This window comes from Vicugna pacos, chromosome 31 (genome assembly GCF_048564905.1).
Source record: "Vicugna pacos chromosome 31, VicPac4, whole genome shotgun sequence".
In the NCBI taxonomy this organism is placed as follows: Eukaryota; Metazoa; Chordata; class Mammalia; order Artiodactyla; family Camelidae; genus Vicugna; species Vicugna pacos.
The window spans coordinates 1,260,202-1,273,609 of record NC_133017.1 but is presented as its reverse complement, the minus strand read 5'-3'; the positions used below and the strand labels follow the sequence as shown (position 1 = coordinate 1,273,609).

At 46.3% G+C, this 13,408-nt stretch overlaps 2 protein-coding genes across 5 annotated transcripts; both read right to left on the bottom strand.

Moving 5' to 3' along the window:
• Positions 1-1,944: 1,944 nt before the first annotated feature.
• Positions 1,945-7,305, bottom strand: LOC140690606 (uncharacterized). Of its 3 annotated transcripts, none has more exons than XM_072952474.1 (4): positions 6,979-7,305; positions 3,862-4,012; positions 2,531-2,601; positions 1,945-2,322 (listed from the first exon to the last, which is right to left on the bottom strand). In XM_072952474.1, exons 1-4 carry the CDS (start codon positions 7,303-7,305, stop codon positions 2,218-2,220), a joined length of 654 nt encoding a protein of 217 aa, XP_072808575.1. In that variant the 3' UTR covers positions 1,945-2,217. The 3 variants fall into 3 exon arrangements, 2 of the variants coding, with proteins under 2 accessions (XP_072808575.1, XP_072808576.1); XM_072952475.1 differs by lacking the exons at positions 1,945-2,322; positions 2,531-2,601 and adding exons at positions 3,289-3,487; positions 3,699-3,771; XR_012065897.1 differs by lacking the exon at positions 3,862-4,012 and having other exon boundaries at positions 2,105-2,322; positions 6,979-7,046.
• A 101-nt stretch (positions 7,306-7,406) lies between these two features.
• LOC140690609 (uncharacterized) lies at positions 7,407-12,607 on the bottom strand. 2 transcript variants are annotated; one of them, XM_072952480.1, is made up of 5 exons: positions 12,281-12,607; positions 9,164-9,314; positions 9,001-9,073; positions 7,833-7,945; positions 7,407-7,624 (listed from the first exon to the last, which is right to left on the bottom strand). In XM_072952480.1, the coding sequence occupies exons 1-4, from the start codon at positions 12,605-12,607 to the stop codon at positions 7,897-7,899; spliced, it is 600 nt and encodes a 199-aa protein (XP_072808581.1). In that variant the 3' UTR covers positions 7,407-7,624; positions 7,833-7,896. The 2 variants fall into 2 exon arrangements, with proteins under 2 accessions (XP_072808581.1, XP_072808582.1); XM_072952481.1 differs by lacking the exons at positions 7,407-7,624; positions 7,833-7,945 and adding an exon at positions 8,558-8,789.
• Between the last annotated feature and the right edge of the window lie 801 nt (positions 12,608-13,408).

Below are 13,408 nucleotides of genomic sequence, written 5' to 3'. Positions count from 1 at the left end.
CAAAAAATATCAGAAAACTCAATGGATGTGATCATATCAGGGCCAAAATTCAGCCCTTAGCAGACTAGATAATGCAGAGGGACGCGTGAATGACTGTGAAGACAGGGGAACAGAAATCCCTCGGTCAGAAGCAGACATAGGAAAGCAAGTGCAAACCAATGAAACATTGCTGTTGAATCCTGGGTTAAGACAGGGCATGAAAGACTAGAGTTCATAAGAGTCCCAGATGGAAAAGCAAGAGATAAAGAAACAAAAACTGTCTGAAAATGTATCTGTAGAAAAATCAGACTGAAACGTGCTGAAAGCCAAGAAAGAATCATCTATGCGAATTCAGGGATTACACAGCATCCAAAGGAGGTGGAATCCCAATAGACCTACCAGCAGCTGTATGATTCAAATCAACAAAGTTCACGAATATCCCAGTGATTTAAAATGCACCTGGAGGAAACAACATAGTCACAAGGGAACCTCCAGAGGGGTTTCAGCTGATATCTCGGCAGCAATATTGCAGGACAGGGAGGAGTGCCAGGACACAGACCATATCCTGAATGGCCAAATGCTGCCACCTAGGGTAGCCTATGCCCCATGACCACCATTTCTAATAACGGCAGAGCTAGAGAATTCCACAGACCGGCAAATCTTAAAAGAATTCAGCAGTTCAAAACTTCTTCTAAAAGGAAGGTTGAGAATACTCCCCTGAATAGAAAAGCAGCAAGATGAAATGGAAAGAAGAAAACCATTATTGGAAATGCAAGAAGAGCATGAGTGGCAAAGAAGAAACAAGAAGAAGGCAAGGAGGACATCAAAACCCTGAAAATGGGGGAGGGAAGCAGGAAATCATAGGTGATTGGAAGCACTCTCTTAAGTGAATCAGCTTATTGGACTCTCTGTTTGAAGCGAAAGGAGAGCTGCATGGCCTGACGTGTTTGCAAAACAAGCAAGAAGCAGACCAACAAAGAATCAAACCAACAAACAAGCACCAAAAGGGTACGGTTGGCTGACATCTACCAAGGGAATCATGATTATTCAAAAGAAAATACTCAAGGTGATGTCAAGGATCATTCAGCACGCATCGACCCAGTATCGCGGCTTGCATGTACTCAGCACACTTGTCTTCGCAAATCAGAGGCGTGCATTCATATTCGTAAATATTGATTCATAAGAGCATATCGTGACCTAACCCAAATGCCGATTTGGAATCAAATGGATTCCTAGTCCGTGATGTAGACTTGTATGTCTTCCGACAGGATGAAGGAATGCCATATTCTACGCTACGTAGAGAAGAAATGTAAGAAGCCTATAACAAAGGCACGTAGATCTGCCAAAGTGTACTAAGAGCAAAAGAGACAGACAGTAAAGTGCACATTGGGGTTGGTTTCATTTCTTGGAATTTCAGCCCCCATGAAACAAATGGATCCATGTCCTGAGAGTGCGGGTGTTTCAGCAGAAATCAGGCGACGCATATGTATTCCGGGTGTACGGATATCATAGGAACATAAGTCTCCTTTAGAGGGTCTCTGTGTACTGTGAACTGTTAGAAAGTTTAAAGACGTGTGAAACCATCAACTAAAAAGGGACCCACATCCCTCCATTGGTACTGTGCATACAGATCTGAGCAAAAGGTAAGAGGGAAGAAGAAAGGCCCATGGGACGCTAGTGGGTAGAATCACATTTACCTTAGGCACCTCTCGTCGGATGCAGCCCCTCCCCCAACACTGACAAGATGCAGCAGCCATTGGGGATGGCAGGTACCGGTTGGATTCCAGGTGGAATGTTGGTGTGTACCGCGAGGCTTGTTGTGGCTGTTGGATCCTAGGTAACCGGGCAGAGTTCTGTGGGTGGATCAGTGTGATGGAGGGGCTGCCGCCCTCTGTGGAGCTTGGCTTAAGTGTTTGGTCCGGGAAGCTGTGTAAGTTCGAGATACTGCTGCTACCCAAAGACCTGAGTTCACAGGTCAGTTTCCAGAACCTTTCAGAGCAGACAGTGTAAGATCTGCCTGTCATCATCTTACTGGTGAGGCTCCGAGGTGCTTTCAGACTTGCCCAGTCCTGGTGAAGTCGACTTTAGGGGAGACACGAAGAGAAGCTGGGCGAAAAGCTGGCTGCACGGATTGAGGAGAGATGCGAACACATGGATGAGAGATGTTCTGCTACAATGGAGAATACTGGTGTGGAGACAGCTGTAGAGGATACCAGGCTCAAAAGACATTCATGAGACCTATTGATCCTCGCTGATACTGGCAGAAACATACGGAGTGCCAACGTGGACTTGAGGAAGTTCCTCAATTCTCTTCTCCAAGAACGGGTCCAAGGTCCCTGACATCTGCAAGAGAAGAGATGGCAGAGATGATCAAAACGCTCCTGTTCTTGGAAGAGGTCGTGAGAATCCACACGTCCCAAGGGGCATTCCCAAGCCATTCAGACCAGAATTCACCAAGCCCAGGTAAGCCTTTTCCCAGGTTTGGGCCTAGCTAGCAAGCACTTGCCCTTCCCTCCCCTCCACTCAGGCATCCATTTTGAAGGATCAGTACCTGAGCTGCAATGAAGCCATTACGAGAAGAGCAAGCCCCTCCTAGAATCAGACTTCCTCCAGCTTCACACTCTGTGAACAACAGTGAACTCCTTCAAGGTCAAATAGTCTCGGCTGAAATCGATAGGAATTGAATACTTAGCTCACACCTAGAAACGATGGCCTTCCGCTAGATTCAGCCAATGTTGTGTTTATGTCTTCCCTGGGGTGAAGGGAGTGTGGTAAGTCAGGGGAATCTTTGACTGAACTTGAATCTGTATTAGGCCTCAGTTTTTCAAGACAGTATAGGTAAATAGTACATGTCAGAAAGTGAACTGTACTGTCAAAGTCGCCAGTGACATTAAAGACACAGCTTCTGTGGATCGTCTTTCAATTGAGTCAAGCCCCCGGGGGCACTATATCATGGGGGTGCAGACTTGGTTGCGTTAAATGGCTTTACCCAACATGATCGGATGATGAATCGTTCTCATCACTGATAGAAGAACACCTGGTTCTCAATAGACTAGCATAACTGCAGCAGGGTTGTCCTAGCTATAATGCCTCTAGGTGCTTTTGGATTCAAACCTAAATGTATATATTTGGTTTGTTTCCTCTTGTATTTTCCTAGAGAGGGATGTTACCCCTTGAAATGCCAACATTGGCCAGTAGGTGTCACTGGGAGTAAAGGGCACCACATGCACAAGTGTATCCAAGGTTGGGGGTTATTTCATGTTTCCAATAGTTATTTCATGGTTCCTGTTGGTTTCGGAGGCTTCAACCGTAAAGAGCTGACATGACCCCTTTAACAGTTTGGACTGGAAGTTTGCATTCTTTCTGTCTAGGTTTTCCGTAGAGCTGACAAAATGTTACCAAAATTGACAAGTCTGGCTTCTAGGTCGATACAGTGTGTTTCAAAAAATAACTTCATTTTCGTATACTCCCAAAACATGTAAATGAATTCTGTTAAACTTCTTAAAGACTGCCAATGAGATATCAACACACTGTCAAAACAGGTGTCTTCGGACAATCCCTCCCACCAAGGCTGTATAGAAACAAAGAGCTAAGCAAATATCACATTTCTGTGAAATGTATCTGGATAGTGTTGATTCATCGATGCCCAGTTGGCAGAGAAGAAGTGCAACCTGCACTCACTCGCTCCCAGGTACAGAGCAATGGAAACATCCACTCACCCAGCCCTTGGCACAGGACACTTGCCGAAGAGAGGCCTGTTACTTCCAAAGACAGGATGAGGCCTCAGGACACCTGGAAGCAGGAGAAGGCAAAGCAGGGAATGGAAACCAGTGCAGGGTCTGACCCCTGGTGATGGAGCAACAAGGGTGAAACTCTGTTTACCTTGGACGCACACTCTCAAGCGGACAGGAGACATGGGATTGAAGGTGATGTGCTGAGATTTACAAGAGTGCACAGCAGATGCTTGGCTGACAGAACTCAAAGAATCCAGCGCAAAATATCCCCACAGTTGATTCTGAGACCAAGATCCGAGCTGCCAAATTTGAGGTAGCAGAGGCAACGGTCAGTGAGGGATAGGGCTACGGATGATGGCACACGCTGAGTCTCAGGGATCTGGAGTGCGTTGTGGGATGTGGTGGGTCGAATCAAGAGAGCAAACCGAACTGTGTACCAATGATAAAGCAACCACACTGGTCGCGCGGTTGAGATTACCGATATGTCCCATGGCCACACCCAGTGCATCTGCAGGACCAGGGACCAATTGGGCATCTTGCCAATAGAGCACGTGTGGGGCTGAATCAGAGCTATCGTGCATCTGGTCTGAGGGATCCAGGGGGCCTTGGGTTTGAAATCAGAATGAAAAGCCTTAGGATCTGCTACATTCATAACCTGGGCTGGGATTATGGTTTGGTTTGAGGCACAGGATGCGCAACAGCTCTGTGGTTGCCTTCGTGCACCCGTGCCACAAGGATGAGAGGACAAGGAAGAGTGGTCCAAGTCCACAGCGTGAGAAGAGGAAGCATTTCCTTCAGCACTATCTCCCAAAAGCGGATGCTACATTTTGGATGGCACCGGCACGGTACGGCACCGAGGACACCAAGGTAGGTCTGCGGGATCATTCCCGCAGGCCCTGATGTGTGACATCCATGGATGAGCTTCCACTGGTGTTTCAGTAGACAGAGAAGCTCTGGGAAGAACTGCTTTCATTGGGACATTCCCGTGGCACTACAAAGCACAAGCGCACTCTCAGTTTGCTTTTTTTAAACACTCCAAAATGACATAGAGCAGAATGCAGAGCTGAGAACCTTTAGAAGCCTCATTTCCACAAGAGGAAGTGTCCTGCGCACTTTCAGAATTGTGAGATATGCGTAATCGAAATGAAGTTATGCTAATCGAAATAGTATGGGATGTTCATCACAACAAATGCAACACCAGCAATTGGAGATATACCAGACAACACACACAGGAACAGAATATGGCATCAATGTCTAGGAGAAATTGTCCTCACAGAAATCCCATGGAATTGCGTAGAGTCAGGAGTCTAAAATTTTCACTTAACAAAGCCCTAGAAGTCTACATTAGATACCTGATATTACCTGACCAGTAGAGATGAAGAAGTACAGTAAAAGAAACAGGAAGTACCATTTTCAGTTCCAAAGATATTGAAGGCCCAGAAGATAAGCTTTCCAACAACTAGACTGCAAAACGCTATCCAGACCAAGTGTTGAAATTGGAGGTCTGGAAAACCCTGAAGAACAACATTGTCTCAGAATCACAAAAGGCAGAATATCAGAAAAGGGGAAGAGAAAGTCTAAAGACGAGCCAAAAAATATCAGAAAACTCAATGGATGTGATCATATCAGGGCCAAAATTCAGCCCTTAGCAGACTAGATAATGCAGAGGGACGCGTGAATGACTGTGAAGACAGGGGAACAGAAATCCCTCGGTCAGAAGCAGACATAGGAAAGCAAGTGCAAACCAATGAAACATTGCTGTTGAATCCTAGGTTAAGACAGGGCATGAAAGACTAGAGTTCATAAGAGTCCCAGATGGAAAAGCAAGAGATAAAGAAACAAAAACTGTCTGAAAATGTATCTGTAGAAAAATCAGACTGAAACGTGCTGAAAGCCAAGAAAGAATCATCTATGCGAATTCAGGGATTACACAGCATCCAAAGGAGGTGGAATCCCAATAGACCTACCAGCAGCTGTATGATTCAAATCAACAAAGTTCACGAATATCCCAGTGATTTAAAATGCACCTGGAGGAAACAACATAGTCACAAGGGAACCTCCAGAGGGGTTTCAGCTGATATCTCGGCAGCAATATTGCAGGACAGGGAGGAGTGCCAGGACACAGACCATATCCTGAATGGCCAAATGCTGCCACCTAGGGTAGCCTATGCCCCATGACCACCGTTTCTAATAACGGCAGAGCTAGAGAATTCCACAGACCGGCAAATCTTAAAAGAATTCAGCAGTTCAAAACTTCTTCTAAAAGGAAGGTTGAGAATACTCCCCTGAATAGAAAAGCAGCAAGATGAAATGGAAAGAAGAAAACCATTATTGGAAATGCAAGAAGAGCATGAGTGGCAAAGAAGAAACAAGAAGAAGGCAAGGAGGACATCAAAACCCTAAAGATGGGAGAGGGAAGCAGGAAATCATAGGTGATTGGAAGCACTCTCTTAAGTGAATCAGCTTATTGGACTCTCTGTTTGAAGCGAAAGGAGAGCTGCATGGCCTGACGTGTTTGCCAAACAAGCAAGAAGCAGACCAACAAAGAATCAAACCAACAAACAAGCACCAAAACGGTACGGTTGGCTGACATCTACCAAGGGAATCATGATTATTCAAAAGAAAATACTCAAGGTGATGTCAAGGATCATTCAGCACGCATCGACCCAGTATCGCGGCTTGCATGTACTCAGCACACTTGTCTTCGCAAATCAGAGGCGTGCATTCGTATTCGTATATATTGATTCATAAGAGCATATCGTGACCTAACCCAAATGCCGATTTGGAATCAAATGGATTCCTAGTCCGTGATGTAGACTTGTATGTCTTCCGACAGGATGAAGGAATGCCATATTCTACGCTACGTAGAGAAGAAATGTAAGAAGCCTATAACAAAGGCACGTAGATCTGCCAAAGTGTACTAAGAGCAAAAGAGACAGACAGTAAAGTGCACATTGGGGTTGGTTTCATTTCTTGGAATTTCAGCCCCCATGAAACAAATGGATCCATGTCCTGAGAGTGCGGGTGTTTCAGCAGAAATCAGGCGACGCATATGTATTCCGGGTGTACGGATATCATAGGAACATAAGTCTCCTTTAGAGGGTCTCTGTGTACTGTGAACTGTTAGAAAGTTTAAAGACGTGTGAAACCATCAACTAAAAAGGGACCCACTTCCCTCCATTGGTACTGTGCATACAGATCTGAGCAAAAGGTAAGAGGGAAGAAGAAAGGCCCATGGGACGCTAGTGGGTAGAATCACATTTACCTTAGGCACCTCTCGTCGGATGCAGCCCCTCCCCCAACACTGACAAGATGCAGCAGCCATTGGGGATGGCAGGTACCGGTTGGATTCCAGGTGGAATGTTGGTGTGTACCGCGAGGCTTGTTGTGGCTGTTGGATCCTAGGTAACCGGGCAGAGTTCTGTGGGTGGATCAGTGTGATGGAGGGGCTGCCGCCCTCTGTGGAGCTTGGCTTAGGTGTTTGGTCCGGGAAGCTGTGTAAGTTCGAGATACTGCTGCTGCCCAAAGACCTGAGTTCACAGGTCAGTTTCCAGAACCTTTCAGAGCAGACAGTGGAAGATCTGCCTGTCATCAGCTTACTGGTGAGGCTCCGAGGTCCTTTCAGACTTGCCCAGTCCTGGTGAAGTCGACTTTAGGGGAGACACGAAGAGAAGCTGGGCGAAAAGCTGGCTGCACGGATTGAGGAGAGATGCGAACACATGGATGAGAGATGTTCTGCTACAATGGAGAATACTGGCGTGGAGACAGCTGTAGAGGATACCAGGCTCAAAAGACATTCATGAGACCTATTGATCCTCGCTGATACTGGCAGAAACATACGGAGTGCCAACGTGGACTTGAGGAAGATCCTCAATTCTCTTCTCCAAGAACGGGTCCAAGGTCCCTGACATCTGCAAGAGAAGAGATGGCAGAGATGATCAAAACGCTCCTGTTCTTGGAAGAGGTCGTGAGAATCCACACGTCCCAAGGGGCATTCCCAAGCCATTCAGACCAGAATTCACCAAGCCCAGGTAAGCCTTTTCCCAGGTTTGGGCCTAGCTAGCAAGCACTTGCCCTTCCCTCCCCTCCACTCAGGCATCCATTTTGAAGGATCAGTACCTGAGCTGCAATGAAGCCATTACGAGAAGAGCAAGCCCCTCCTAGAATCAGACTTCCTCCAGCTTCACACTCTGTGAACAACAGTGAACTCCTTCAAGGTCAAATAGTCTCGGCTGAAATCGATAGGAATTGAATACTTAGCTCACACCTAGAAACGATGGCCTTCCGCTAGATTCAGCCAATGTTGTGTTTATGTCTTCCCTGGGGTGAAGGGAGTGTGGTAAGTCAGGGGAATCTTTGACTGAACTTGAATCTGTATTAGGCCTCAGTTTTTCAAGACAGTATAGGTAAATAGTACATGTCAGAAAGTGAACTGTACTGTCAAAGTCGCCAGTGACATTAAAGACACAGCTTCTGTGGATCGTCTTTCAATTGAGTCAAGCCCCCGGGGGCACTATATCATGGGGGTGCAGACTTGGTTGCGTTAAATGGCTTTACCCAACATGATCGGATGATGAATCGTTCTCATCACTGATAGAAGAACACCTGGTTCTCAATAGACTAGCATAACTGCAGCAGGGTTGTCCTAGCTATAATGCCTCTAGGTGCTTTTGGATTCAAACCTAAATGTATATATTTGGTTTGTTTCCTCTTGTATTTTCCTAGAGAGGGATGTTACCCCTTGAAATGCCAACATTGGCCAGTAGGTGTCACTGGGAGTAAAGGGCACCACATGCACAAGTGTATCCAAGGTTGGGGGTTATTTCATGTTTCCAATAGTTATTTCATGGTTCCTGTTGGTTTCGGAGGCTTCAACCGTAAAGAGCTGACATGACCCCTTTAACAGTTTGGACTGGAAGTTTGCATTCTTTCTGTCTAGGTTTTCCGTAGAGCTGACAAAATGTTACCAAAATTGACAAGTCTGGCTTCTAGGTCGATACAGTGTGTTTCAAAAAATAACTTCATTTTCGTATACTCCCAAAACATGTAAATGAATTCTGTTAAACTTCTTAAAGACTGCAAATGAGATATCAACACACTGTCAAAACAGGTGTCTTCGGACAATCCCTCCCACCAAGGCTGTATAGAAACAAAGAGCTAAGCAAATATCACATTTCTGTGAAATGTATCTGGATAGTGTTGATTCATCGATGCCCAGTTGGCAGAGAAGAAGTGCAACCTGCACTCACTCGCTCCCAGGTACAGAGCAATGGAAACATCCACTCACCCAGCCCTTGGCACAGGACACTTGCCGAAGAGAGGCCTGTTACTTCCAAAGACAGGATGAGGCCTCAGGACACCTGGAAGCAGGAGAAGGCAAAGCAGGGAATGGAAACCAGTGCAGGGTCTGACCCCTGGTGATGGAGCAACAAGGGTGAAACTCTGTTTACCTTGGACGCACACTCTCAAGCGGACAGGAGACATGGGATTGAAGGTGATGTGCTGAGATTTACAAGAGTGCACAGCAGATGCTTGGCTGACAGAACTCAAAGAATCCAGCGCAAAATATCCCCACAGTTGATTCTGAGACCAAGATCCGAGCTGCCAAATTTGAGGTAGCAGAGGCAACGGTCAGTGAGGGATAGGGCTACGGATGATGGCACACGCTGAGTCTCAGGGATCTGGAGTGCGTTGTGGGATGTGGTGGGTCGAATCAAGAGAGCAAACCGAACTGTGTACCAATGATAAAGCAACCACACTGGTCGCGCGGTTGAGATTACCGATATGTCCCATGGCCACACCCAGTGCATCTGCAGGACCAGGGACCAATTGGGCATCTTGCCAATAGAGCACGTGTGGGGCTGAATCAGAGCTATCATGCATCTGGTCTGAGGGATCCAGGGGGCCTTGGGTTTGAAATCAGAATGAAAAGCCTTAGGATCTGCTACATTCATAACCTGGGCTGGGATTATGGTTTGGTTTGAGGCACAGGATGCGCAACAGCTCTGTGGTTGCCTTCGTGCACCCGTGCCACAAGGATGAGAGGACAAGGAAGAGTGGTCCAAGTCCACAGCGTGAGAAGAGGAAGCATTTCCTTCAGCACTATCTCCCAAAAGCGGATGCTACATTTTGGATGGCACCGGCACGGTACGGCACCGAGGACACCAAGGTAGGTCTGCGGGATCATTCCAGCAGGCCCTGATGTGTGACATCCATGGATGAGCTTCCACTGGTGTTTCAGTAGACAGAGAAGCTCTGGGAAGAACTGCTTTCATTGGGACATTCCCGTGGCACTACAAAGCACAAGCGCACTCTCAGTTTGCTTATTTTTAAACACTCCAAAATGACATAGAGCAGAATGCAGAGCTGAGAACCTTTAGAAGCCTCATTTCCACAAGAGGAAGTGTCCTGCGCACTTTCAGAATTGTGAGATATGCGTAACCGAAATGAAGTTATGCTAATCGAAATAGTATGGGATGTTCATCACAACAAATGCAACACCAGCAATTGGAGATATACCAGACAACACACACAGGAACAGAATATGGCATCAGTGTCTAGGAGAAGTTGTCCTCACAGAAATCCCATGGAATTGCGTAGAGACAAGAGTCTAAAATTTTCACTTAACAAAGCCCTAGAAGTCTACATTAGATACCTGATATTACCTGACCAGTAGAGATGAAGAAGTACAGTAAAAGAAACAGGAAGTACCATTTTCAGTTCCAAAGATATTGAAGGCCCAGAAGATAAGCTTTCCAACAACTAGACTGCAAAACGCTATCCAGACCAAGTGTTGAAATTGGAGGTCTGGAAAACCCTGAAGAACAACATTGTCTCAGAATCAAAAAGGCAGAATATCAGAAAAGGGGAAGAGAAAGTCTAAAGACGAGCCAAAAAATATCAGAAAACTCAATGGATGTGATCATATCAGGGCCAAAATTCAGCCCTTAGCAGACTAGATAATGCAGAGGGACGCGTGAATGACTGTGAAGACAGGGGAACAGAAATCCCTCGGTCAGAAGCAGACATAGGAAAGCAAGTGCAAACCAATGAAACATTGCTGTTGAATCCTGGGTTAAGACAGGGCATGAAAGACTAGAGTTCATAAGAGTCCCAGATGGAAAAGCAAGAGATAAAGAAACAAAAACTGTCTGAAAATGTATCTGTAGAAAAATCAGACTGAAACGTGCTGAAAGCCAAGAAAGAATCATCTATGCGAATTCAGGGATTACACAGCATCCAAAGGAGGTGGAATCCCAATAGACCTACCAGCAGCTGTATGATTCAAATCAACAAAGTTCACGAATATCCCAGTGATTTAAAATGCACCTGGAGGAAACAACATAGTCACAAGGGAACCTCCAGAGGGGTTTCAGCTGATATCTCGGCAGCAATATTGCAGGACAGGGAGGAGTGCCAGGACACAGACCATATCCTGAATGGCCAAATGCTGCCACCTAGGGTAGCCTATGCCCCATGACCACCATTTCTAATAACGGCAGAGCTAGAGAATTCCACAGACCGGCAAATCTTAAAAGAATTCAGCAGTTCAAAACTTCTTCTAAAAGGAAGGTTGAGAATACTCCCCTGAATAGAAAAGCAGCAAGATGAAATGGAAAGAAGAAAACCATTTTTGGAAATGCAAGAAGAGCATGAGTGGCAAAGAAGAAACAAGAAGAAGGCAAGGAGGACATCAAAACCCTAAAGATGGGAGAGGGAAGCAGGAAATCATAGGTGATTGGAAGCACTCTCTTAAGTGAATCAGCTTATTGGACTCTCTGTTTGAAGCGAAAGGAGAGCTGCATGGCCTGACGTGTTTGCAAAACAAGCAAGAAGCAGACCAACAAAGAATCAAACCAACAAACAAGCACCAAAAGGGTACGGTTGGCTGACATCTACCAAGGGAATCATGATTATTCAAAAGAAAATACTCAAGGTGATGTCAAGGATCATTCAGCACGCATCGACCCAGTATCGCGGCTTGCATGTACTCAGCACACTTGTCTTCGGAAATCAGAGGCGTGCATTCATATTCGTAAATATTGATTCATAAGAGCATATCGTGACCTAACCCAAATGCCGATTTGGAATCAAATGGATTCCTAGTCCGTGATGTAGACTTGTATGTCTTCCGACAGGATGAAGGAATGCCATATTCTACGCTACGTAGAGAAGAAATGTAAGAAGCCTATAACAAAGGCACGTAGATCTGCCAAAGTGTACTAAGAGCAAAAGAGACAGACAGTAAAGTGCACATTGGGGTTGGTTTCATTTCTTGGAATTTCAGCCCCCATGAAACAAATGGATCCATGTCCTGAGAGTGCGGGTGTTTCAGCAGAAATCAGGCGACGCATATGTATTCCGGGTGTACGGATATCATAGGAACATAAGTCTCCTTTAGAGGGTCTCTGTGTACTGTGAACTGTTAGAAAGTTTAAAGACGTGTGAAACCATCAACTAAAAAGGGACCCACTTCCCTCCATTGGTACTGTGCATACAGATCTGAGCAAAAGGAAAGAGGGAAGAAGAAAGGCCCATGGGACGCTAGTGGGTAGAATCACATTTACCTTAGGCACCTCTCGTCGGATGCAGCCCCTCCCCCAACACTGACAAGATGCAGCAGCCATTGGGGATGGCAGGTACCGGTTGGATTCCAGGTGGAATGTTGGTGTGTACCGCGAGGCTTGTTGTGGCTGTTGGATCCTAGGTAACCGGGCAGAGTTCTGTGGGTGGATCAGTGTGATGGAGGGGCTGCCGCCCTCTGTGGAGCTTGGCTTAGGTGTTTGGTCCGGGAAGCTGTGTAAGTTCGAGATACTGCTGCTGCCCAAAGACCTGAGTTCACAGGTCAGTTTCCAGAACCTTTCAGAGCAGACAGTGGAAGATCTGCCTGTCATCAGCTTACTGGTGAGGCTCCGAGGTCCTTTCAGACTTGCCCAGTCCTGGTGAAGTCGACTTTAGGGGAGACACGAAGAGAAGCTGGGCGAAAAGCTGGCTGCACGGATTGAGGAGAGATGCGAACACATGGATGAGAGATGTTCTGCTACAATGGAGAATACTGGCGTGGAGACAGCTGTAGAGGATACCAGGCTCAAAAGACATTCATGAGACCTATTGATCCTCGCTGATACTGGCAGAAACATACGGAGTGCCAACGTGGACTTGAGGAAGTTCCTCAATTCTCTTCTCCAAGAACGGGTCCAAGGTCCCTGACATCTGCAAGAGAAGAGATGGCAGAGATGATCAAAACGCTCCTGTTCTTGGAAGAGGTCGTGAGAATCCACACGTCCCAAGGGGCATTCCCAAGCCATTCAGACCAGAATTCACCAAGCCCAGGTAAGCCTTTTCCCAGGTTTGGGCCTAGCTAGCAAGCACTTGCCCTTCCCTCCCCTCCACTCAGGCATCCATTTTGAAGGATCAGTACCTGAGCTGCAATGAAGCCATTACGAGAAGAGCAAGCCCCTCCTAGAATCAGACTTCCTCCAGCTTCACACTCTGTGAACAACAGTGAACTCCTTCAAGGTCAAATAGTCTCGGCTGAAATCGATAGGAATTGAATACTTAGCTCACACCTAGAAACGATGGCCTTCCGCTAGATTCAGCCAATGTTGTGTTTATGTCTTCCCTGGGGTGAAGGGAGTGTGGTAAGTCAGGGGAATCTTTGACTGAACTTGAATCTGTATTAGGCCTCAGTTTTT